Source organism: Phoenix dactylifera, chromosome 16 (assembly GCF_009389715.1).
Source record: "Phoenix dactylifera cultivar Barhee BC4 chromosome 16, palm_55x_up_171113_PBpolish2nd_filt_p, whole genome shotgun sequence".
In the NCBI taxonomy this organism is placed as follows: Eukaryota; Viridiplantae; Streptophyta; class Magnoliopsida; order Arecales; family Arecaceae; genus Phoenix; species Phoenix dactylifera.
In genome coordinates this window covers 8,018,673-8,042,710 of record NC_052407.1, presented here as the reverse complement: position 1 = coordinate 8,042,710, position 24,038 = coordinate 8,018,673, and the positions used below count along the sequence as shown (strand labels likewise).

General features: G+C 35.9%; 1 protein-coding gene across 4 annotated transcripts; it reads left to right on the top strand.

The window, feature by feature from the left end:
• The first annotated feature begins 6,388 nt into the window (after window positions 1-6,388).
• Window positions 6,389-17,654, top strand: LOC103722744 (protein DEK-like). 4 transcript variants are annotated; one of them, XM_008813415.4, is made up of 13 exons: window positions 6,389-6,528; window positions 7,379-8,099; window positions 8,206-8,239; window positions 10,394-10,470; window positions 13,563-13,622; window positions 13,751-13,861; window positions 13,982-14,062; window positions 14,286-14,372; window positions 14,626-15,079; window positions 16,248-16,357; window positions 16,646-16,676; window positions 16,752-16,909; window positions 17,278-17,654. In XM_008813415.4, coding segments are annotated over exons 1-13 (1,935 nt in total). In that variant the 5' UTR covers window positions 6,389-6,526; the 3' UTR covers window positions 17,287-17,654. The 4 variants fall into 4 exon arrangements, with proteins under 4 accessions (XP_008811637.1, XP_008811634.1, XP_008811635.1 ...); XM_008813412.4 differs by lacking the exon at window positions 17,278-17,654 and having other exon boundaries at window positions 16,752-17,253; XM_008813413.4 differs by lacking the exon at window positions 17,278-17,654 and having other exon boundaries at window positions 6,393-6,528; window positions 7,372-8,099; window positions 16,752-17,253.
• The last annotated feature ends 6,384 nt before the right edge of the window (window positions 17,655-24,038 follow it).

Sequence of the window (24,038 nt, the reverse complement as noted above, 5' to 3'; positions counted from 1 at the left end):
TGATATCATTCCTAATCCAATTTACTTCATCTTGTGAAGCTTGTGTAGATTCCTTCCTTAACCCATCATTGATATACAAATGCTCATTGTTTGTCTTGATGGATGATTCTTCACCCATATCATATAAGTCACGAGTCTTTGTCTCAACAACACACTATTTAGGATTCAATGGATATTCGACATAAAAAACTTGCAACACCGTGATGCTAGAATAAAAAGGTCATCGGCCAAATTTGCACTTATATGCACCAACTTTGAGAAATTCACAGGTGTGAATCCAAATACATCTTTCTTCAACCCTTTTCCCTACTCTACATCAACCCAATCCCACTTAAATAAGGCAACTTTAAAACTCTCATAATAATTTAATTCAATTATCTATTAACTTGCCAAAGAAGGCAACATCATCTGGTAAGCTTGATGTCTTTGTTGTGATGATAATTCCAATATTTTGTGTTCTCCTATTTTTCTTCTGATCTTCTGTGCGAAACCTTCTATTTCTAATAAGATAGATATCCTTTGGACCTTTTGCCCCATTGTTTGGACCTCAAGCTTGCTATATTCATTTTCTATCTCCATTTATGATGGATGATGGTTGCGATGTTGCCACTTGACCTCTCTCCAATGCTCATTAATAAGTAATTGACCCAATTAGTATGGTTATTACATAAGAGCCATAAAATCAATTTAACTAAGAATCTTAGCACTTACTCGATGAATGTAATGACTAAGTTATGGTTGTATAGCATACACAGATGTGCTATAATAAGCAAAGGTTATTCTATCTCCAGAATAATATATTAGCCACTTTTTCTATAGGATGACCGGCTATAATAAGCAAAGGTGCATCTTGCATAGGTTCAAGAACAAGCTATCCATATTCCAAAATGATCGACTAAACTTTATCTCAATACCTTCAAAGTATCTTGAAGAAAATTATATGGAGTCCTCTACTAAATATCTCTATGCAATTGAACCTTCATGATGGGCTTTTTTTCGAACATAGGATTTAACAGTTAACAAGAATGTACTACTAATTAAACTATATCAGCACTACAATAGTACAAGATAATGAACATGTGAAATCAAAAAGAGACAAAATTTTAAAACACACCTCTCAATTGGGTACATCCATTAATAAGGCACTGGTCCGGTAGGCTTCGTCTCAGAAGCCAAATGAATGATCAAATGCACCATAATAATGAAAAAATATGGAGAAAAAATCATTTCCATGTAAGAAAGTATTTCTCCTGTTTGTGCCTCTAGTTCTTCAAGAGGGCTTACTTTGAGTACTTTGGAATATATATTCTGAAAATAAACGCATAGATCAATTATTGCTTTATTTACTTGGTCATTTAGAACTCTTATAGATATTGGAAGAAAATCCTGCATCAAGATGCGATAATCTTGATTTTTAAGTCCCATAATTTTTACGTTGCTTTATCTTAAAATGTTTGATAAATAGCTATCTAGCACTTTCAATCCTTTCAACACTCCAAGCATGTGTTCTTTTTTTATTGAAGATAGAGTGTAGCAAGCTGAGAGAAAGAACATTTTTTCATTTGGAAGCTCCTTTGGTTGAAGCACGCTCCTTATATCCATTTCTCTAAGATCAAAATGCGACTTTAAATTATCTTTCTTTTTTTTTATCCATGTTTAGCAATGTATCTAACAATTGTCACACACATTCTACACGATATGCACAACATCAAAGTTATGTTGAAGCAAATTGTACCCCTAGCAAAAATATGCTTTTCTTCTTCTATGCCTCTTTTACTTGTGCCAAGTCAACTAACCCTCATCCAATTACTAATTCCAAGCCTTCCAAAATATTAGATCTAAGTGGTGAAATTCGTGCCATATACCGTTCTTTGTTTTCATTAAATTTGCGGTTGTCACTTCAAAATGGTTGATCCATACGCAAGAATCGGAGTATTAAGCATCATTCCAAAAATTCGAAAAATTTGCAATATGCATCCAAAAATTCTACTTTTTAGCAATATCATATGTTTCCGTTCCACTATCCCATAGCTTCTCCAGCTCGTCAATTAAAGGCAGCAACTAGATATTAATATTATTTTGTGGTGACTTTGATCTAGAATCGAGCAATGACAACATGAAAGATGGTTGCTTCATGCATATCTATGGTGGTAAGTTTATGGAATTATGACAATCGGCCATGTACTATGGCTAAGGCGAAGTATTAAGCATCAAACCACTTCTATGCACAATCATCAATTGGATATCTTAAGCACAATCATTCTTATAGCTATCAAAGTGCCATTGCATCATAGTTGTTCAATGAGTATAAGCATGACCAAGTTTAGGAGTCAATGCATGCTCCATGATAACATCTTTAAGTATAATAAAGTTTATTGACGCGCTTTATGCAAGAACAAGCAATATGACCATCCTCATAAGACCTTAATAGAAATTCTAAAAAGCTAGAAAGACGTTCCAAATATCTTGCACTAACTTTGTGTGGCTCATGTATCCAACTTTTAGCCATCAATTATATTTTTATAAACTCTCTTTTATTTGTATACAAAATAGAAGCAACTTAGAATATAAATAAGTGGCATAAAAGAAAACTACATCAATGATGATCATTTAATACAGTAAAATTACGTCTGAACTTTTTTTATAGTAGTCACTTGAATAATATAAACAATTTGTGATAAATTCTTATGAAAAATGGAAATAATTTGGCAATACACAATTAGCTAATAGTATGTCTTTTGGAAAATAATAAGTGTGTTGTCTAAATATAAAATGCAATAACTAATAATAAGAAGCAAAAGTAAAATATTCAAGTGTGTTTTTATAGATATTACTAATGAAGAATATGCTAAAATGATATACTTAAACTTGCCTATCATAGGGAGCAATTTTTGCCTATTATTATCTCATTTGAACGGTTGATGTCTCTTAAACTCTAGGATCCTCAATATATTAAAATGCTGAGCAGATTTGTCCAGCCATAATATATCAATTCTAACCTAAATCAATTAATATAATATAATTTATCCTAGTTGAATATTATTGATTTTTCTTTCAAGTATCATTACAATTATCATGTTCTAAATTATCAAATTTCTTCTAGATTTCCACTAAATCGTATTTTGATAAGTTTTCTTCATGAAAGGATATCAATTAAAGAGTGAATTGTTCCTATCCAACTTTTATTATTGTTATTAGAGTCTATATACTGGATACCCCACAATCGTTTTTTGGGATATCCCACCAATCCTTATTACAATTGATTTGAGGCCTCAATTCCTTCGGAAACCCTCAAAGGTTTGGAGTTTTTTTTTCTATTCTCCAATGATTGCTACTTGAGCACCGCCACTAGACCTATACTCTCATGTCCTCCCCCATCAATCTCATTAGAAATATTCTCCACCTCAGGCAATCGCCACTTCCCACTTACCCCTCAATCTCTTCCTTGCCAGGCACAAGACCCTCCCCTACCTTTGTTGGTTTTTTTCACATCCACCTCTTGTTGACCTCCCATTCCTCTCTTGGTCGAACTTCGCCGAAGAAGCTTGCATCAAGCCCTTGCTGCATCAAGTTTCCCACTCAATACCTTCAACTGGTAGTGAGACACTAGCCTCCTATGCCTTCATTGGCCTCCTCTACCTCCACCGGTCACCACCTTCCGCTCCTTGTTTTAGCCCCCTTGGCTGGAGATACTTTGTTTCAGACCCTTGCTACATCCCACCTCCCCTTAAGATCATCCTATCCAAGCATAATAGACCTCCCACTTCACCAAATAAGTCCACCTTCACCCTATGTCGCCTCATCTTCAGTCTCTTGGCCTCCTCCGCCTCCACTCCTCACCGCTCAACCTTCCTCGTGCAATGGTCTATGCTTAACATGATTTCAGTAGTTGTTGATTCTTAATATTATTTAGGATTCTTTGTTTATGAGAATTAGGATTTAATAAAAACTAGGACTTTCTATCAATCACTAGCATGAAACAAAAAAAAATGACAATCAGATGAAAGAGCGAACAAAGATTATTTGTTGTAGTTGGATCCTAATTAGTTGATTCTATTGTGACGAGCAATGATGAACGAGTAACACCAAAGTGGAGGGAAGAGAAAAAGAGGAATCCATATCTGGGGTGGCGCAATGGGGATGTAAGGTTTATGAGAAAACAACATGGTGAGAAGGAAAATAACTGTATTTGGAAAGTCTAGATTGTTTCTTCTTTGAAAATTTGGAAAGCTATATTTCTTAAAAAAATTAGATGCATGTAGATGTAACACAAGCGGTGGCTTTTTTATCTTTTTATTATTTTTAATAAATCTATTATGATATTTACTAGAGTAGGTATATTGCTATATTTGTAAATGTAATAAAAAGTGTAATAATATAATGCTTTGTAAATTAGGTCATGTTAAAAATTGCAAAATCAAATTCATAGTGATGTTTATGGATACATGTGGTAATAAACTTTTGTGGCGATGATTTTCATATATCCCAATAATAAATGGGGGAATAGATTATATTTGGTGTAGTGTACATGTTTTCAAGTCCTAACTAATTTCTTTAGCAAGTTCTAGTTATAGGCCTCATTTTCACATAAAAAAGAGAGAAGTAAATAAACAAATAAATATAGAGAGATGTTGACAACAGACGATGTCTCATGCATGGGCACTTTAGACAGTTAACGTAGATAGTTTTCCAAAGTTCTTCATCCATAAGCCCCATTGTATCCAAAGAAAAAAGATAGAAAACAGGTAAAATTTGGCTCCCTAATAATATAAATTTGAAGAGTTCATTTAAGACATCCACATGTCCAAATAATTAAAGGAAACCAAAATAGCCGGTAAAGTCACTTGTCCTCCTTTTTTTTCTTTTTGCACTTTAAGGAAACTAGTGACTCCATCACCCTATCTATCATTGGCTCCATTCCAATTGCCACCTTTGTTACTGACCCTCCTTGCTTCCATCGCAACCTTCGTGAGTTCTAGTCATGGCCCTTTCTGCCTCCAATCATGTTTTTCATCCTAATAAATAGAAAATTACTGCTATCTGGTTCTAAATTTGGCACCAATGCTCGTGATTCCAACCAAATTGAGGTCTCTTGAGCCATGACATTTCAATCTTCTCTGCCCCTCTTCTCTGCCTCGACCTTGATATCTCTTGCTTCTATCCCTTTTCCTATTTATAGCAATATTTTTGAATGTATAGGGAGATAGTTAAAAGATGATTAATATTCTTTTAGAAGGGTTCAAAGGAATAAAGACATAGAAGATAGAACCAATTAGTTGTTCTAATTCCTTTATGATGGTTAGGATGGAAGGGGTAAGGGCCAAGAATGGACTAGGTGGTGGACTAGACAATGGAGTATAAAGATAATAAAGGAGGAAAAGAAAATTAACGAGACATTTTATTTTTTTCTTGCCCACTTAGATATGTAAAAGGTTGAGATGGATCTTTTAACTTTATAATTGTTGCTGAACTCAATAATGGAGCTGCATTCCTATATGGTCTCGAATCTCAATTAACTTCTCCAATACAACTTACACTTATGAGTCTTACTTTCAAATAGAAAAGAGAGAAAAATAAAACAAATATATAAATATGAAGGGAGTGGCGTTTGTGCAGGTTTGCAACAAAGTAGTTTGCGGCAGTTCTGCAACACTGCAAGAGAAATTTCTCATAGTTTGTGCATTATAATAGTGGAGTTCATAGTAGTATGTAACGGAGTTATTAACATTTTGATAAAGTTGTAAAAAAGTTCTAACTTATTTGGACAACAGACAACCATCCATTCACATTTATTTCAGAATTAATTAGAACAAGCAATTTTTTTCTCTTTTCTTTGTTGTAATCAAACATTCCAATTTTATTTGTGATCTTGAATCAATATTTACTCATCTATGTCTTCAAAAAATCTTTATCATCGTGCATTGTGCTCGAGCTAGCATTGAGCTTTTTTGGATAAATCAAATGCGGTATATGGCACTTTAACTTCTTAAACAGCTTGTAACTCTGATGAAAGAGAGAAAAAAAAAAACAACTTATGACTTAGCGACAGGTTGCCCCACCACAACGACCTTAGAATCAAACGGTTGCAAAGGGCAGGACTGTCCGATCCGCCTTGTGGCGATCCTGAAAGTATTACACGTGGCGCGCCGACAAGAAACCAACGGACGTTTTAGCAATAGGCAACCAACAGATCTCGACCGTACGTTCGAGAAGCATTTCTTTTATCCAAAAAAAAGGAAATAAACACCCAAGCAGAGACCCTTTAAGAAACTCGCCCAGATTTTGAAGCGAGGGATCGGACGTGGTGCGTCTCTCAGCTCGACGGTGACGCTTGGACCCGACACGTCAATAAAACCGTAATGGACTTCGGCTTGGAGTCCGGACTATAAAGAAGGCGGAGAAGAAATATGAGGGCGCGTCGAGGAGGGAAAAATTAAGTTCTTTCGTTCGCTAGCTCGCTCTCTCGAGGGAGAGGGGCGAGAAGATCCACTGCCAATTTTCGTCGATTCGACTGCTCTGAGATCTTATGTAAGTGTCTACTCACTCTGTCGTGATGAGATATAGAGCATTTTCTTGGAGTTTTCTGATTTTTTGAGGTTATTGCATGGAAAAAGTTCGTTCTATCGAGCTAGGGTTTCGAAAATTCGGCATGAAGGTGATATTTTCCTTCTTTTATTTCGCGTTTTTTTGGTGTCTGAAGGGACTCTTTTAAAAGTTTTTCTCTGATTTTATAAGATTTGGGTAGTTTTTCTAATCTGAAGCACTTCTTGCCATTTGTGGTGGGGGCAGATTGCTGGTTCTGCAGCTTTCCTTCTCTTTTCCGGTCTCTGGGGTCTCAAAGGATCAACTTTATGCTCGCTACTTGAGTGTTTGTTCCTGCACTAACCTTGGAGATGTCTTTTATCGTTGTTTCATGTTTTAAGGTTTCTATGCTGTTTCCCTGGTCTTTAGGTTGATAAAAGTTGGTGTCTTGAAAAAATATGCGATTTATTTTGATAAGGTTTGTCAGCCTACCTTTTGGCATCTCTGCTCTTTGTGATTCTATTTGTTATTCCTTGAACATGTTGATTTTTTATTCAATTTGCCTGTACATACTTTCTTTCTCCAATATGATGTCCATATATTTTAATAGTTATTTTTCTATTCGGACTTTGCTTCAGTTTTTGATAGCTAATGAGCTTCTGCAATCGGTGATTTCATATTTTGTGTTATAAAAGGTATATTCGTTGTTATCGTGGATTTTATTGTTCTCGGTTTGCATTAATTAATGAGTTTCCCATGTGCATGATTTCAGTCATTATGTTAACGGAATCTTGATAAGTTAGAAGTTCCGATCTGATAATTACTCCATTGACATTATAACTTTGGAAGCAATCAGGATGTCTGGACCAGAGCCAGCATCTGAAGTGGAAGCAGCTAAGATGGCCAATGGGTCTGCCCCCCTCCCTGAGGATGTGGGTGTGGAGGCTGTTGCTGAAAAGAACAGTGAGGAAAAGAATAATGGAGATGAAAAAAAGGATGGAGTTGAGAAAAAGGTTGGAGACCAGAATAAGGATGTTGAAGATAAGAAAGATATGGAAGGAAAGAAGGAAAGTGAGGAAAATGGCATGAAAAAAGTAGAAGTTGAAGAAGAAGGAAAAGACGAAAAGAAAACTGAGGACGTGAATACAGGAGAAGCTGAAGATGTGAAAATGGTAGATGCTGAGGATGTGAAAACAGTGGAAGGCAAGGATGTGAAAATGGTGGATGCGGATGACTCTAGAGATGAGGAAGATGGGGTCAAAGAAGTTGGAGAAGAAGAGGGAGGAGCGGATTCAAAGTTGAAAGAGGCGGATGATGTGAAAGAAGATAATGAAAATATGGAGAAGAAGGTTGATGACAATAAGGTGGAAGGGTTAAAGAGAAAAAGGGCAAGGAGTCAGAAGATCAGCGATAAAGAGGAAGCGAAGGCGAAGAAACAAAGAGGTACAAAGTCGAAGGAATTGCTGAGTACTCCTACGCCATCTTCGATTGATCGCCCTGTGCGTGAGAGAAAAACTGTGGAAAGACTCGTTGAAGTTATTGAGAAAGAGCCAAATAAGGAATTCCTAGTTGAAAAGGTGCAGACATTCATGCTCAATTTTTCCTCATATATTTTTAGTGGGTTCCTTCATCTTCAGTGTTTTTAATGAAATATTTATTTTCTGTTCAACATTTCTTTTGTAGGGCCGTGGCACTCCCCTAAAAGATATACCAAATGGTAAGGTTATGAACCGTTGCAAATTTTGATGATCTCTTACTACGTGCACTTTATGATGCCTTACCATGAATTTTGTTGTCTTCTTTGGAAATTCCTCTTCGTGAATTACGAGCTATGGACATAAATCTCTTACCCAGTAGCCCTTCTTGTTTTCCTCTCTATATAATTTTAGTGCTAATTATCTAAGTTTTTGGAGTTACTCATGCTGTCCTTTGTCTTGATTGATTTTACTTTCTTATGTTTTGAGATTGTGGTTTGGTTTTAAATCCATGCAATCACAATAGGATACTTCTTTTTCTAGTTTTGATTTGTTTAGTCATAGCCATCAAGCCCCATACAAATTAAATGAGGATCAGTTGATGAACCCTTATTTACAATAGTTGTTGAATCGTTGCTAACCAGTCTTTGTACAAATTAATTGGGAGTTGCCTCATGAATCTTTATTTATTGTTCATTCCTATTGGGGTCTATCTTCTCTTTCAAACCGATATATTTCAAATATGCTTTTAGTAACTTGCTTCAAGTTTATATTATGTATTCTCATCCTTGTCATATTCTAACACAAATATGTGTCCTGTTCCCTATGGACCAGCAGGGTCTATAAATACTTGTAGTATCATAGTACTTTACACTTTTGACACTTAAGTTGGTCATTGAGTTCTAGCCCCTACTATCTTGAATATTGTGATGCTTTTTGTATACGCTTGGTCATATTTATTCAACAATGGTTATGCCAAGGCCATCTCTACTTTGAGTTCTTGCTTCCTCCAAAAAAATGTGCCGGTTTGTGGTGGAGTAAAATGAGAAAAAGCAAACCCATAGACATTTAAATGACCTATTTTTGGTATAAAGCTGTTTGGTGCTCCCATGCTTGCACAAATAATATAATGGTAATATTATAGTGGATACAATTAAAGCACATTGGTCATTATCTTCTTTGCACATCTATCCTTGTTTATAAAGATCTGCTTCATTTGGATCATAATAACCATAATTTATTATGGAGTGCGTGATTATATTGTAGGGTATTATTTGGCATGTTTGTTAGCAAAATTAGATCATATCTATCTTTTTTGTTCTCAAGGTGATAATTGTTATTTTATTGAATCAGAGATCATTTTTGATGTTTATGAATTGCTATGAGCTAGATTGTTCATAAATTTTTTTTTTTGCAAATTAAAGAATGGTGTTTGAGAGGGTATCATGTGTGTATATATGTATTTGTATACATGTACATGTATGGATGTTTGGATCTATATTGGTAAAATGAATTATCTTGTTGCGGGTACCTTATTGGTATATTACTGGCTCGGTATGGTCATGCTATAAAAGTTTTGAAAAATTAAATAATTGATAGGAATATATGGATAAGTAAACTAGTGGCTAGTTTGTGATCATTGACAATAGTAATGATATTTGGATGATCTTGGGTTGTATGAGCTATTACTGTTAAACAATATTATAAATATATTATTTCTTTGTTTACTTGCATTTCGATTGCTGATATGATATATGTCTTTAAAATGTATTTTATAATTCAAATTATGTGATACTATGTAATATTTCTGCATGTTTATGACTTAGCACACAAAACACCTTGACCAGGGAATTTGACTCGATGGTCCTCTCTTATTTCTTGCAACTATTGAGCTTTTGGATAAGAAAACATGACTGAAAAAGAATTCTCTAACCAAAATTTTGCAGCCAAGAAAGGCTGTACAAAGGGTGTTTGCGGTATATTATGCGTACCAATAAGTATACTTTGCTGGCATGCGTTATCCACACTCTGTTGATACGATATCAATCCCTGGTATTTTGAACCTTGGCCATAGGATAACAAATAACTGATATTGATACTTATAGTTATAAGATAAAAGTCCTTATCTGAACTCTGCATGCTGTCCAAAGCACCTTTTAGAATCATGGAGTAAAGGAGTAATCTTCTCTTTACATGTTGAATGCTGGCTGTTAACTCAAAGTTGAGATCTGCTATGTGGATTTCTAATATTAGCATGCCTTCTTGATTTATTGCAGTTTCCTAATTTTTGATGTGCTTTTCATACTTCCCATTTTTGTATTAGTTTATCTTCTGTCTTTAAGTCTATATTTGGTGCAAAATTCTTTTATGACCTATGTCCTAAATCTTGTTCTCAGTGGCTTATAAATTAGCAAGAAAGAAGCCTGCAGATCTTAAATTGCTTCATCAGACTCTTTTTGGAAGGAAAGGAAAGGTAGTTAAAGATGTTACATTTAATTGCTTCTTTTATGTTACATTTGGGTTTTTAAGATCCTTGTTGGTTATCATACATTTGCTTTTATTATTTTATGCTGCTTCTGCTGGTGGCATGCATATGTATTGGTGTTTATGTAGTTGTTCTGGAGCTAACAATTGTTTGCTTAAGCTGATTAAGTGTGGAGTCATGGTAATCTTGACATTGAGGGAAGAATCTACTATCTATCTGAAGTAACTTGTCTTCAGATGCTACCCTGGTTTGTTGTCATTGGTGTTTAAATTGATGTCTATTTTACATAGTACTATCTTTTTTATTTCTTTCATGCACTTCTTGAAAGTTGATCACATTTGTCTGTTTGCTCACAGTTTTATTTTTTGACCAGTGATGTTGAGTTTGGTGGTTGGTGTAAAGTCCTTACACCCCATGTGTATTATATACATACCCATTTCTTCATTTCTATATGTGATGACATTCTATGAGTGATTAGTCTGTTTTTCAGGGGTTTAAGTTACATTTAGGAAAATGCACATTGTAGTGAGTGATTGTTTTAGGTTTATTTTGATGCCTTGAAAATGGTCCATTGTGGGCTGTGGAAACTATATTGATTATTTGCAGGTGAAAATCAAGCTTCTTTTGTCTGGGTGACATATTCGACATCTCTCTGTCTTATTATAAATATAATTTTCCGCTAATCTCTACATTCATCTAGATATTCTAGGTAATCCTTAATATTTGGAATGTTTTATCTTAGATATTGCACCTGCTTGTACACTTGGGCATGGGCTGCCAAACTCACTTGGTTTGCTGGATCTAGCTTGGGCAATTGGCGGCCCTGGACATGCATTTCCAGCCCATTGAGGTAGGCTGGGCCTCAGCTTAAAGCATCCAAGCTTGACCTGACATGTATGCTATATTATATTTTAGGGGATTTGCAGAATAAATACCCAATGTTTCCATATTTAGAGAAAGGTCATGTTTTCTCCCCGCATAAACACTCGACATTGTGGACCATTTTGTCCCCATTCTCAGATGAATATGCACATTTATTTCAGTTGATGTATACAAATTATCTTACATCTTCTTGAGAGTAAACTAAGGTAGATATTGTTTATAATTAAGTAATGGGTTTAGATGTAATAATATAGGTTTGCAAAGAAATCTCTTAGATTATCAAATTTACAGAAAATGGAACCTTTTTTTTCTGGAAGAGACTTGTCTGTTTTGAATTTTACTGGTATTGTAGTTTATCCCATGCACATACATACACTCCCTTTTGTTGCCGGCCTCACTGTCTTGGTCTACTACTATGTTATTTGTCACCCTTGCCACCAGTATTCCCATTTGTTCCCTGCCCTTCCTCATCATCAGTGTCTTCAACACCCTCACCACCGTCGATGCCCCTGATCCTTTCCCTCCTTTTGGTGGAATGGGAATTGACCTACCTGGGAAATTGATGGGGTGTGCTGGGTGACTAGGCAGGATGTAGAAATTAGTTTTGAGGTCCTCTGTTTTATGCTTAGCCTAGCATGTTGGAACTTGATCTTGAGTTGTCGCTTGGCCTTAGCCCAACCTGTCTCAGTCAATTCCAGGCCTACCTATCGGAATCTCATTCTTGTTCTCACAGCTGCTTCATCAGGCACCTTTCATTGCTACCGCTATTTAGAACTAATCTACTTTGTGTTAACTATCCATTATTCTGTATCATAATTATCCACTGAAGGTTCTAACCAAATAGCTGCATTTCTACATTTAATAAAATTATTAAAATTTTTAGACAAATGCTTCCTGGTTAATTCAATATCCTAAAACCTTTTGTGAGCTCCACCTGCTTATCCCTCATTCTAGCACCAGAATCCAATCTCTCATGGAAATGCAATGCACTCAACTTAGCTATTAATGTTACTTTTCTTTTGCTGCTAAACCCACTTGTTTTCATACATTTATAGATAATCTATTCATTATCATTTTCTATTAGAGCATACAGTCTTGGTAGAAAGATTCATTTTGCTTGATCTTTCTGAGGCAATAGAACTTTTGCTTGTGGCCAGCATCTTATTAGTGTCTTGACACTTTATAAGCGGGGTGACAACTCTAGAGATATGCATCTTGGTTTCTTACAGCCATTTATTATATGCTTCATCTTTCAGTGGGAAGGATAGTATCATTATAAGAGAAGATAGATGATCATTCTCATGCATTTGCGATGGTTCTCAACAACATCTTCATGCATGTTTCGCCATTACATTCTTCATCTTCATATTGATGATCCTTTCTTGCATGGGCAAAAATATTAATTTTTAGAGCAGAAGGTTAGTTTCATAATGAGGGTCACTTTCTATACCCGTTTATTTTGTACTAGTTCTGTAAGGGAAGGTTAGACTTTTGACATCAAAGATTTTACAAGCCTTCAGATGAACATATTCTAGCAAGTGGAAGATTTGACTCAATAACTCGAGGAAGGTCAAATCATTGCAGTGTCAAAACATCACTAGACCAAAGATTGTGAGATGAACAGTCTCACATTGATTGATGCATTTGAACTATCTCAACTTAAGAGTTGAGATAAGCTCTATGAACTAATTTGACCATATGAGCATGAAAGTTTTAAGGTTTAGTATGCGCCACTGGCTAGATTTTCTGGAACATTGATACTAGTTTGGGATCAAGGCTTATTTGAGTTGGGTTGAGTTGTAAATGATATTTGACTTCATTATCATGGCAGCAGTTCTTTTTGGTTGATGTGATCATTGCGCTTGTTGAGATGCGCCCCCGATTTTTTTGCCGAGACGAACTTGTGTTGTTTCAGTTGATAATGAAATTAGTTTATTTTTCTTTAAGATAAAAATTCCATTTAATTTTATCTTTTTTTGTTTCCTTTATTAATTGAACTCGTTTTCCCTAGTAACTAGTAAGGTAAGGGTCTCATCACTACATGCATAATGTAAATAACTCCCATTGATGAGGTTACTTATCTAAATAATTACTATTAAGGCAAAAGTTTTATCTGATCTTCTTTTGATTTTAATAATCTATTTTTTCTTTTCTGCCTTCTATTTCATGATGGGTCATTGTTGCATTTCTGATTGCAGGCTATAAATTTTAAAAATCATATTCTCCAATTTTCTGGATTTGTCTGGCACGAGAGCGATGTAAGCAGTCATTTCATACTTGAGATATACTCTGTTTGACTCCTGTATAATCATATTTACTTGTTTTCTAAACCTTTGAGATATTGTTCCAAAATTTTGACTTCCTTTTTGAATAACCTTTCTTATAGGAAAAACAGAGAGCTAAAATGAAGGAAAAACTTGACAAATATGTAAAGGATACATTATTGGATCTATGTGATTTGTTTGATATACCTGTTTCAAAAACAACCATGAGAAAGGTTGGTGGTCTGTTGTTCTAAAGTCTTCATGGATGATTATTCAAATCAAAGCTGAGTTTTGCTTGTGACACTTGTCGCTGATCAGACTGATTAAGATTCATACTTTCAATGTTCCCACAGGAAGACCTTGTAGCCAAGTTATTGGATTTTATGGTTGCACCTCATGCTTCTACTGATGTGACACTTTCTGACAAGCAGCAGGTTTGGCTTTGCTGCTAAAACTTGCTATGTTCTTCTTTTGCGGTGCTTGGTACTGGTATTAGATGTTCATTTAGATGGGTTAGGATTTTCTGGCTGAAATTTATGCACATGGGACATAGCAATATTAGATAATGTGAATCTTTACCTGTGGTAAATTTTTGAGGTTTAAGGGGTATTTTGTGGGTTGAATCTAACTGTTTCTTTTGTTCCTTTTTTTCCGCAGTTGATAAAATCTCAAAAACGTAAGAGGGTGACTAAAGGAAGTGCGTATAAAAGTGTGGCAGGAGCACCCACTAAGCGGTCTAGGAAGGTTTGTTGATAGAACAACTTGCATATAAGTGATTTTATGTTACTATTTCTTAATGATATTTTGTTCTTGAATAATACTTGATTTCTACAATTTTAACTTTTATTTGCAACAAAGCCACCTCTTTCGTCTTATTTGTGCGAGTCATTTCTCATTAACTATCTGTGCTATGCGCATTTGCATTGTTCAATTACATTAAGGGTTATCCTTGTCAAGATAGCCCTGATGTTTGTTTGAGACAACTGCATTTTTGCAGAAACAGACCAAAGGAGAAGACAGCTCAGATGGCAAAGGGAAGGGTGTACAGGAAAATGAAGAAGAAGATGAAGAGGATAATGAGAATGGTATTTCTGATGAGGACGAAACACTTAAACGGTCTGAGTGTGAGGCAAAAGAAAGTGAAGCTGAAAAAGCTGCTGATGAAGATGAAGATAATAATGAAGACTCAGGAAAAAGCAAAGAGGATAAGAAGAGATCTTCAAAACAACTAGGTTCTGTTGGTAAAGAAAAGTCAAAGGTGGAGACCAGTTCTAGAAAGTCCTCTTTCCCAACAACCACCAAGAAACCTATTAACATATCATCTTCCAAACATCCCAAGGCTGAAGACGTTAAGGATGTAGGTGCAAAGGTTTTCTCCAGGAAAAAGAGAAATGTTGATGTAGCCACGAAAAAATCAACTCTTAAATCAGATAAGAAGGAGAAAGTTACTGGTATGCCTTTGATCTGTAAACTTTGCTAATGCGTAGATATAGGATGGTAGAATCCACAGTATCTCTTAATGTTGATCTTGTATGGCTACATGCGTGCATGCATCCATAGGTTAGAAACAACCAATACATGTGATTTTTGGTTTCTGTGTATTTTTAGTGATATAGATCATGATCAATGCTGTAGATCTTCGATTTTGGTGCAGGATTATTGATTTTGGACTTAAGTAATTCTCTCCTCTGGAGAGGTGTGTAACCCATCCCATCTGTATGTGTATGTGTGCGAGCGTGTATGCGTGCGTGTGTGTGCATGCCTGAAGTTCTCTTTGGATTAGTTGGTATGCAGAACTAGAGAAACAAGAGCCTAATTGATTATTCTCACAATTAGAGCTGTTCATGGAACATGTTCTGAGTGATGTGGCTACATTGTTCTCGTTTAATGTTGTCCCAAGGGTTTGTTGCATCAAAAACATTATTTGAAGAATATATTTACATCTGAAAATCAAGAACTCTTTTTGCTCATTTAAGAGCTTAGTAAGTACAGGATACACAGATAGCTGAATAGAAAGGCAAGGAGGGAAGCTCTTAATACACAATTACATTGTTTTTACTTGGCCTGATGGCTTCTGACCTTATCAAAATATTTAGCTAGTGGCCTAGAGATTGTAGTACCTAAGCTTGCTTGGTTATTAAGATGTCATCAGCACTCATCTAGAACCCACGGATTTGATAGGAAAAGTAAATCTATTGTAAAACAATTGATGTTAGACTGTTACTGCTTTGTCATCGGCTTTTCTACAGGTGATATTGTGGGATGAAATTTTATATTTTTGCAGAACATGTGTATCGTTTAATGCCAAAACTTTTCTGACCTCCTCATGTCATGTCTGACGGCTGCTATATTAACCATGCAGCAGTCTCCTGATTGTGGCTGTAGTCTGTTGCATGTCTCTGTTCCATCTATTTCTAAGTTTTCTATCATAAAGATAAAGGATGTTCATGTGTTGAAGCTTCTTTGCCTCCCACCACAGTACTGTCAATGTTTAAGATTTTGTAAGAATGAGAACTGACTCTTGTGGCTCTTATTGAACTCTATGCTTGTCTGTGGTGTCTCCTCCACATTTTTTGTGAATGACTGATCACTACTTAACTTATCTGTTATTTGATCAAGGTAAAAGGGCGGCTAGAGGCAAGGGAAAATCAATGGAGGCGGAGTATCCAAGCGCGGAGGAACTGAGGAAGACTATATGTGAAATTCTGAGGGAAGTTGATTTTAACACTGTGAGTTATTCTGATAATACCCTGTATTATTTGGAAAATTAAATATTAAGAAGCTTGCATTTTAGTTGTACATCATTGTTAATCCAAAGAAAGTTGCATCAGATATTAGGCAGGCTATCTTCATCCGTGTTGCTCAGGATCTGTTGGTCTTTCTAGTAGTAACCTAGATATCATCAAATTGCTATTGCTTCTTCCCGTCATTTATGCTCTTGACCATATGATGCCCATATACAGTATGGCATATGATTTCTTCAGTTTTATTAACTACATTCTCCTGTTCTGTTTCAGGCCACTTTCACTGACATTCTTAAACAGCTTGGTATGTCTTTCTGAATCATCCTTATTTCTTTAATCTGGACCTTTCTGAAATACTTAAAAAGTTTGCTTTTCCCAGCAACCCATTACAAAATGGACCTATCTCCTAGAAAACCAGCTATAAAGGAATTGATCCAAGAGGAGTTAACCAAGCTTGCGGATGAAGCAGAAGAGGATGAGGATGATGAAGATGAAGATGCCAAGAAGGAAGAAAATTCAGAACCTAGTGGCAAGAAGGTGAAAACTTGATTGCAGCTTAAGTAGGGGCATGTCACTATATTTACTCAATAATGTTCTCCTGTCGAAGTTAGCCTGCCTGCCATGGTGGTCTGGCATCATTTTATTGCATTATCTATGATGCCGATTGCTAAGACCTTCCCCCTCCCCCCCTAGTCATGCTATGTATTTATAACATAGTTTTGTGGCCATCATCTCAACCTTAAGTTTACTGACCTGGAGATGTTGTTAGGTATCTGCAGCTTTAATCATTATATACTCAAACATCATATACCTGATTACACCTGTTTGGTGCTGACTTTGAGTTAAATCAAAAATGACATCAACTTTTCCATTCTCTACAACCCTTTTTTATCTTCTGGGTACAGCATTTATAACTTTCGAAGTTGGATGCCTGGAAATATCTTCTTCATGACTTATTGCAAGCCCTAGTGACTGGAGATTTATCGCTGTGCTTCTGTTGTGTGATCACTCTTCTTGTTTAATGGTTATATCATGCAGTTGTAAATTGTAGAATGCTGTTATTTGATGCCCTCAAGTTAAGCTGTCTTCTTTTCTTGGAAGGGTGTCTTTCATATTTGAGCTTGTGTAACTTGATTGTTGTGAGGGATGAACCTTGGCTGGCCAACTCCTTCTGGCATGTATTTCCTAAATGTATGCAATATTTTGTTGCTGCCCGGTGCTCTCTTGCTCGTTGTGGCTAAGCAGCACAGCAGTTGAAATCTTTTGCTAACCTTGTATTGGAATTGAGATCTCATGTCATGGCTGATTTTTGAACAATGAAAGATAATCTGCTCTGCCGCAACCACTTTGAACTTGGTATCTGAGTTTCAGCCTGTGGTTAGCACATCCATTTTAGTTCTTTTGATATAAACTTTGGTGTTGAGTATATATAATGCTTCTCCATCTGCAAATCGCAGTGTCACGGCCTTTACATGGTGAGGATGATTGCTCAATTTAGGAATTTATTTAAAAAGATTATTTGCACCATTGGTTGGACGAGTTAGTGGTTTTTATTGAACACTCATATGACATCTTCATGTCCCTTGCAATGTATGCTAGAGCAAGGCCTGGGAAACCCTAGAGCATGGCCGAACCCGAAAATGTTTCGTTGGTGCTTGACCAAGCTGTGCACTAGTACTTCCTGAAGCTCAAGTTTGGAGGTTTATCAAAAATCCATGCCGGGTCTGAATGAATTTGAATTAATGACATTTGAATGTTGAAGTGTCAGGTTGTTTTGCGGACGGTTTAGTTGAATATTTTCGGGATAATAATTGTGCAAGACACTCCAAGCTGCTAAAATTAGGGAGGGATGTCTCTTCATCGAAATTCTTCTTAGGGATTTTGGTATATGGCATCAAATATGGAGCAATGTAATTTTTCATATTCGGATTCAGGTATCTTATTAAAAGACTTTACCTGATCCTATTCAAACGCGGGTACTATCATATGCACATCAGAGCATGTTTTTGATTTTCATGGATTAGACCCAAATTGGAACTCCATCAACATCCAATAGTTTATCCAAACTTTTTCTTTAATTATTTGAGCTTACATAGGGTATATATTGGAGGGCATGAACAGGTTTGAACTTGACAAATAATGGTACACTCAAAATCTGGACTTGATGTTTATATATATCTAATCCTACATGACCCAATCTTCTCTGAAGCTGACACGATCAAATTCTTGGATTGGTAGTGTATGGATTCAAATGTAGACAAACCTCCAACTGGCTGGTTCTGGTTCAGTTAATATCTGAATAGTTTTGTCATGCATTTGCTTGGTCATGAGTTGGAAGAATGTTTGTAAAGGCAATCTAGTTATCACTCACCCACAAAGATATGATCCATCAGGTTGCTGCATATGCTGGTGTTTCAACTACAACTCATGCATTGATACTTACATTTGAGAAGAGCACGTGAATTGAATGGTTTTGCAACTACAAGGTTGTTCCACTGCGACTTGGTGTCATGAGTTTAAAACTCCAAAATAGTCTTCCAGCGTGCAGGGATAAGACTCTGTGCCTTTGGCCTCTTTGGACCTTGCAATGGTAGGACTCTTATGCATTAGGACGTCTTTTTTTTTGTTGATGCCTGTGATTTTTTTTTTTTTTGTCGAAAAGGGAGGTTGAAAACCACCCAATCAAAAGAAACAAGTATTTACAAGAGGTGGGGAGGAGGGTTGGACAGTGGGAGAGCTTAAGATGAATATTGAGAAACAGTGAGCAAGGAGAAGAGTTTTTGCAGTCTAACATAAGTCTATTCTTCTGCAAAAAAAGATTGTTCCATCAAGGGAACGGGAAGAGTTTTTCCAGTCTAACATAAGTCTATTCTTCTGCAAAAAACGATTGTTCCATCAAGGGAACGGGAAGTTCAATGGTTACTTTTATCTAAAGTGTCACAAAGCCAGGTAAGTCTAGCTGGTCTCAAAGCAGAGACCAATTATTGAAAAGACTATAACTGTTGGATATTGTGGAGGCAACTGAAGCTGCTCTGTTCCAGAAAACTCTGTTCCAATTATAGTCTATGACACTGCAGAGATAAGCAGAGGATAGCTGAATACATTCGTTTAGGCAATTGTTGCAACCTCTAGTGGAGATGAGATTTGTGAGTGAAGCAAGGGGTTGGCAAACACCAAAGATAAGAGAGAAAGCTATCCAAAACTATTCTATTTAAGGACAAAAGATGAAGATATGGTCTCAAGACTCAGAAGGTTTACCGCAAAATGTATATCCACCAAATGTTTTCTTGTCTTTCATTAAATATTATCCCTTGTATTAAGTTTATTCATCAATGTGAGCCATAGAAAGCATTTAACTTTGATTAGGACCTTCAGCTTCCATGTTAAAGAGGAATGCTTCCGTGTTATTCCTCTGAAACAAAAGAAAATGTAGAGGGACAAGGTAGTGAATTTTTTTTTTTCCATTCTATCTCCCACCAGCTCATCTAGAACTGAGTTGAGATAAATACCTATAAGGAGATTTATGAGCTTTCCTGATTCTTCCCATGCCACTAGAGAGAGGAGTTGAAATTTTGAGGTCCTGGGTCATTCATGAGTTGAATAACTGTGTCACCACACAATTTTTGTACTTATAGAGATGATGCGAGTTTGTGAAGGTAAACTTGAGAGTAGTTTCATCTATCCACCTGTCTTTCCAAAAAGAGAGCTATAAGTCCATTGCCAAGTCGGAATCGTACCATGTTCTCCAAAGGTGGTAGTGAAGTGATCACATCTAACTTTTAAGCACCTTCTTGGCGGCTTCTAATTTGCTAATAATTTAATTTTCCTACGGTACTTATTGATAAGTTGGGTATGGGCTTGAGTCATTTCGTAAAGACACCAATCCCACTTTGTTAATACAGACTGGTGGAAAATTCTTAGATCTTTCACCCCTAAGCCACTTTCCTCTTTTTTTGTATAGAGTCTCGACCCAACTTGCTTTGTAGTGCCAAATCTGACTATATGAATGCCCTTATGAACTTATCTATTTTATGAGCGATACAAGATGATAGTTGTTTATTAAAATATAGTATAGAGAGAGAGAGATGAGAGTACAACATTAATCGGTGTGAGCCTTCCTCTAGTGGAGAGAAGCCTTCCTTTCCAATTTTGATTCTACCTTTTGAATCAAAGGCAACCAATCAGCTTTGGTTAGCTTACTTGTTTATCTTTTGGATAAACAACTCATAGTCATGAGTTTCTTTCCACTCTTTCCCATGACATTGACTTTGAGGGCATCAAATCCATTCTCTTGTACCTTAGTTGGCACACATGAAAGTTGAGGATTGAGGTGGTCTTCCAAGGCACCTAACCATCAACTTGCAGTCTATTATTGTTGGTGCTACTATAACGTCTGAAGAATATAGCCACCCCGTTTTGTAGCTTTTAACCATGAAAAGCAGTTGTTGTTGCTCTCCTTTCAGTGTCCTCAGACACTCCGTCCTTCAACTTTCCAATTAATTTGTTGGTGATGTGCATCCACATTACTTTGGTTCTAGAGTTCTTATTAGAGTAGCTGGGTAGACTTATTCTTGCTAGGGTTATCCCACTAAGCTCCAGATCGGTCCCTCTTGTTGAAGTAATAATTACGTGGCATGGATGGAAAGCTGTTATTTATATGTTGCATGCCATGAATATATGGATTGAAGGAAATTCAATGACGAAATTGCTTGTCTGCTCAAGGATCCATTATCGATTATCCCTTCTTCAAAGACTTGCCAACCTTTTAGCCTCTTTCTCACATATTAAGATTTCTTACGCCTACATCGAGGGGAATCAGCTTGCCGATTTTCTTGCCAACTAAGCTTCCTCCCTTTCTCCAATCCTCCATCCTCTTTCTTTATCTTTATAGTGCTGATGTGTTATCTATTTCTTTCTTTCATTGGTAAAAATGAGGGTTGATAGCCTTCCACTTACCACAATATATATATATATATATATATATATATATATATATATATATATATATATATATATATATATATATATATATATATATATATTCCCCTCTTATTATTCAGAATGTATTCTATCATGAAATTTTTACTTCCAATCGTGAATGACCACATTTTATATGGAATGCTACGCCTTAACTCCAATGCTCTACTTTCAGACTATTTTACATAGACCACTTTTGATGCTCATAAATAAGCCAAGTATCTTAAATAGCACACCTTAGGGCACTACTATTGCCAAAAAAATAGCCCAACCATGCTTGCATTTCGCATACCATCTATGTGTATTACTTGACTTTTCACAAGAGAAGTTGGGTCTCAAAAAAAAGGATCTAATGACAGATATTATACCATTAGATATCGTTAGACAACATGACCCTTAACAACCGACTTATTCGTATGGTAAGCCTTCTATTGATCGATAACTTTAGAAGGTGGTTGCATATCCATCCGACATCCAGCCTCGTCAAATATATCCAGTCGACTACCAAAGTTTGAGAATAAGCCCTTGCCATTAAACTTGATTTGACGATAGGGATCTTGCCATTATAACTCTTTTGATGGTATATGTCTACTATCAAAAGAGGTAAAGCTAGCTTGGACCCTTTCTTCAAGTTTCAAGAGTTTTAGAATCTTTTCTACTATTCTTTTAGTTCCACATTACTCACACAAAGGCCTGGGGCCTCCTAGAAGATCCTATATAAATCCCTCTATCCCATATTTTCAACCAATAAGCACCTAGTAGCCTTTTAGCAAAGCTCAAACATAACTTGCAAAGAGAGCCGATGACTTGCTTGTCTAAAAGTAGCCATGTAACAATTATTCTGTACCTTCGAAATATTCAAGCGAGGGGACAACATGTAAAAGAAGCTTTCTTTTTCTTCCATTCTTTCTTTCTACTCTTAGTTTCTCCTTAGCCATAGCATAGCATAGCCATCCTATTTGTTTTTTTCTCCTTGGGAGTTTTAAGGAGAAGGAAAGGTGGCTATACCCTCTTCCTTCCCTACCAATATCCAAGATTACTCTTGACACGATTAGTCCCACAATCCTCCTGAGTGTTGATTTAAGATCCTTGCACCCAATAATTCTCATGTTTGCTTAATATTTCTTATAGGAAGACTCTTGGCATGATCAAGACCTCTATATAAAGAACACTCTATCTTGGGGAGGTAGACTCAGAAGCAGATAGCTCTTCGAAGGTAGCATCTTGGCAAGCTAGCAGAAGCGAATTGTTGGGTGGCAATCATATAGTTTTGTTATAGTAGCGGGTTCTATCTTGGAGCTGGATAAAGTACTATAGGAGTGACAACCCTTCACCAATGACCGAAGAATAGTCAACCTAATCCTATAGCTATGTGATTGGCAAGTGCATTTTCTGGCAAAAGTCTTTGAGCAATTTAATAGATAAAGTGTATTCCAACTTTGCCTTTGTACTTTTTATTCTAATTTTATAAAGTAACCTATAAAAGCTACCACTTTGTTCCACTTCTCCTAGAGATGCCCATACTGCAACCACTTTCCTCTTCTATTTAAGATTCTCAAAGTTTTCTTTTGTACATTCATGATTTAGTTTTCACTTCCAATGTTGAAAACAATTAATTTGGTTTGTAAGGTGTGTGCTAAAAACTTTGATGTAAGAGGCTTTGATATGGGGTAAGAGTAGTAAAGGACCAACTATGGGATAAGACTCCAAATTAACTATCTTAACAAAATTTGTTAATACGAAACACAAAGTTTGACAATAAACATCCATTCTCAAAAGAAAGTGGATCTATAAATCAAAAAACAAGTGAGAATAAATAAAGCAGGCTAGGAAGGTTTCCTAGGCACCATTGACAAAAAAGAGAGTATGAAATAAGAAGGATTAGGGCATGAGAGTTAAGGTTACGGATGAAAAAAAGAGTTGAAACAAAAGGAGCACTTCATCTAAGCCTAGAATCAAGGTTAGGAAGGGGGAAAGAGATTTGAAAAAGAGAAGGATAATTCAAGACGAGGTATTTTTCTTTTAATGTTCTTATAGTTTATCTAAAACAATATTCTACACCAATCAAGAAGTATGGTTGTTGAGTGTAAAAAGTGAGGTGCAACTACGTATTATTACTTTCTTTTATATGTGATATTATTCAATTGTTGTGCTTTCCAATGTATAGTATTCTAAAAGAAGGCTTTTAAGGAATATCAGAATCAAACCTTTTCAGGAGTCAAATTAGAGAAAGATGGAGTTTATTTGTTTAAGAGTTTTAGGAAAGAGGTCTGTTATTATTAGGAAGGGAGGCGAGAACATGTGAGATAGTTAACAGTGAGAGTAGCTAGGTAGTTAATATATTTTCTAAGATAAATTATTTTTATATATTGTATAGACTAGAATATTGCATGTGCAACACATGGCTAAGAAATAGACAAGAATGTGAGTGGAATTTTTTTTTTTTTGGCATTCTTCTCTCGTTGACCCAATCCAATGCAAGAAAAAGATAGAAAATTATGTATGGAGTTTCCTACTACTACGACAAATATAGTCTATTCTAGCATTTCAAACTATATCATAAAAAACTAAAATAACAGAATTTAATCAATGACTTACTAATATTTATTAGAAGTGTGACTTAAGCAACCGTCTCTTTAACTATAAGTGCATTTTTGACAAACGTCAATAGAGGTCATAAGCTTTTTTG

Coding starts and splice junctions, on each gene's coding strand:
- LOC103722744 (XM_008813412.4), top strand. Junction 8,100..8,205: donor AGGAATTCCTAGTTGAAAAG/GTGCAGACATTC, acceptor TTTCTTTTGTAG/GGCCGTGGCACTCCCCTAAA. Junction 14,063..14,285: donor CACTTTCTGACAAGCAGCAG/GTTTGGCTTTGC, acceptor TTTTTTCCGCAG/TTGATAAAATCTCAAAAACG.